The 1,593-nt window shown below is 50.2% G+C and overlaps 1 protein-coding gene across 1 annotated transcript; it reads right to left on the bottom strand.

Annotated features, from left to right (window-relative positions):
- Positions 1–661: 661 nt before the first annotated feature.
- Positions 662–1,429, bottom strand: PPTG_19037 (hypothetical protein; the record flags this gene model as incomplete). Its single annotated transcript, XM_008917445.1, has 1 exon — positions 662–1,429. One exon carries the CDS (start codon positions 1,427–1,429, stop codon positions 662–664), a length of 768 nt encoding a protein of 255 aa, XP_008915693.1.
- Between the last annotated feature and the right edge of the window lie 164 nt (positions 1,430–1,593).

The raw sequence follows: 1,593 nt of genomic DNA, 5'->3' as shown, positions 1-1,593 counted from the left end.
GTAGTCGATGCGTGGAAATCGATCGAAAATGACGACGAGGATCACTCGCCAGCATTTCAAAATCCCACAACGACTTCATCACCCACTCTCGCTTGGCTATAGTTGTTTGTACTCGTTCCCAGAGCTGTACAGCTGTCGGAAATTGATCAAAGTGGTCGGCATGCGTGTACTTGAGTACCAAATCTAGTTTGGCTTTGGGTGGTAGTTGAAGCTCGTTTAGAACGGAATCCATGCGTCGTTGAAGATCTGCACGTAGCGGTAGTGGCGCTTGACTCTGGCTTTGATTTAACTCAGCTGTATTAGATTCAGAGCGATTACCCGATCGCGGTCGACCAGACTGGGGTCGACTATTTGGCGAGGTTGCAGCTGAAGTGTCTGCAAAATGTTTCTGGATAAGAACGTGCTGTGCAGTCTCTTTGTCTAGCAGCTTGCTGTGTCTCGCCATAGTCGCAGTAGACTGCCTGATCAACAGAGAATTCAACGCTGACCTGCGAGCTCTTGTGACTGCGGCTGCTCTTTCGTCTTCCACGTCGTTTTTGGATGGTGAAGTGGACGATGTTTCTCCATCAAATTCACTTGTCTCCGCCACGACGTCCTCCACTTTGTCGGATAACCTAGTGATGTTTTTGTCCGTGGTCGAGACGCTCTCTTTGCTACTTTTCTATTTGGATTTCCGCACTGGGGAGCTCCTTGCTGTAGACTTGATTGGGGATTTTGAAGGTAACGGTAGGGTCAGATCCTCTTTTGGTGGCGACGGTGCTGTGGAGCGATTATTTAGTTGCGAAGCGAGTGAATTATGACCATGTACCAAGGAACAAGCTTCGGACACACTGCCTTCAACGTTGGTGACATCGTTTTCTGAAGAACGTTTCCACTTTTCAGCTTCTTCCTCCTCGACCCACCAGGTTGTCTCGGATGCAGTGGTAATAGTGTCTGCAGCTGGTGTTGCATCCGCGTGTTCGTTGCTAGGCTTTCGTTCAGGACTTTGTTGAACCATTTGATCGGAAGGAGCGCTCGAAGCAAATCGTGCTCTCTTGACTGAACGTCGAGCACTGAGACCCCGATAATACTCTCGCAGCTGATCGGCAGTATCTGTAGATGGACCGGTTGCACCTGGTTCTTCAGTTGCGGGACTATCTTGTTGTGGCTCGCTAGCAGACTCGCGATGTTCATCCATTTCGCCCGACGCTGAATTGTAGCTTGGATAGTATTCGTGCCGCGACCATGATTCTTTTCGTGGGGATCGTAAGGAAGCTGAATACTGCAACAACACTGTGTCGTCCTCTTCCGATGATGCCGACGAAATCTCATCCATCGCCCTTTGAAAAGCTTCTAGCGCAGCTGCTCGCTGCTCAGCCTCGAGACCTGCTCGATAATCCCGGAGCTTTTCGTCTCGAACTTCATGCCACCGGGTAATGTTGGCCTCCATCGCAGCAAATGGAGCAGCTGTCGATGGTCGACGTCCAGTCAAGGAGTTTCTAACTGATCTGGCAAGACGTTTAGCGATCACTGCTGGGGATGAAGATGGTCTCCGTGGTTGTAATAGACTGGCAGTCGAAGTCGGAACAGCTTTCCCACCATTGAAAAACCGAT

Source organism: Phytophthora parasitica (assembly GCF_000247585.1).
Source record: "Phytophthora parasitica INRA-310 unplaced genomic scaffold supercont2.102, whole genome shotgun sequence".
Taxonomy (NCBI): domain Eukaryota; phylum Oomycota; class Peronosporomycetes; order Peronosporales; family Peronosporaceae; genus Phytophthora; species Phytophthora nicotianae.
This window is presented reverse-complemented; position numbering and strand designations above follow the sequence as displayed.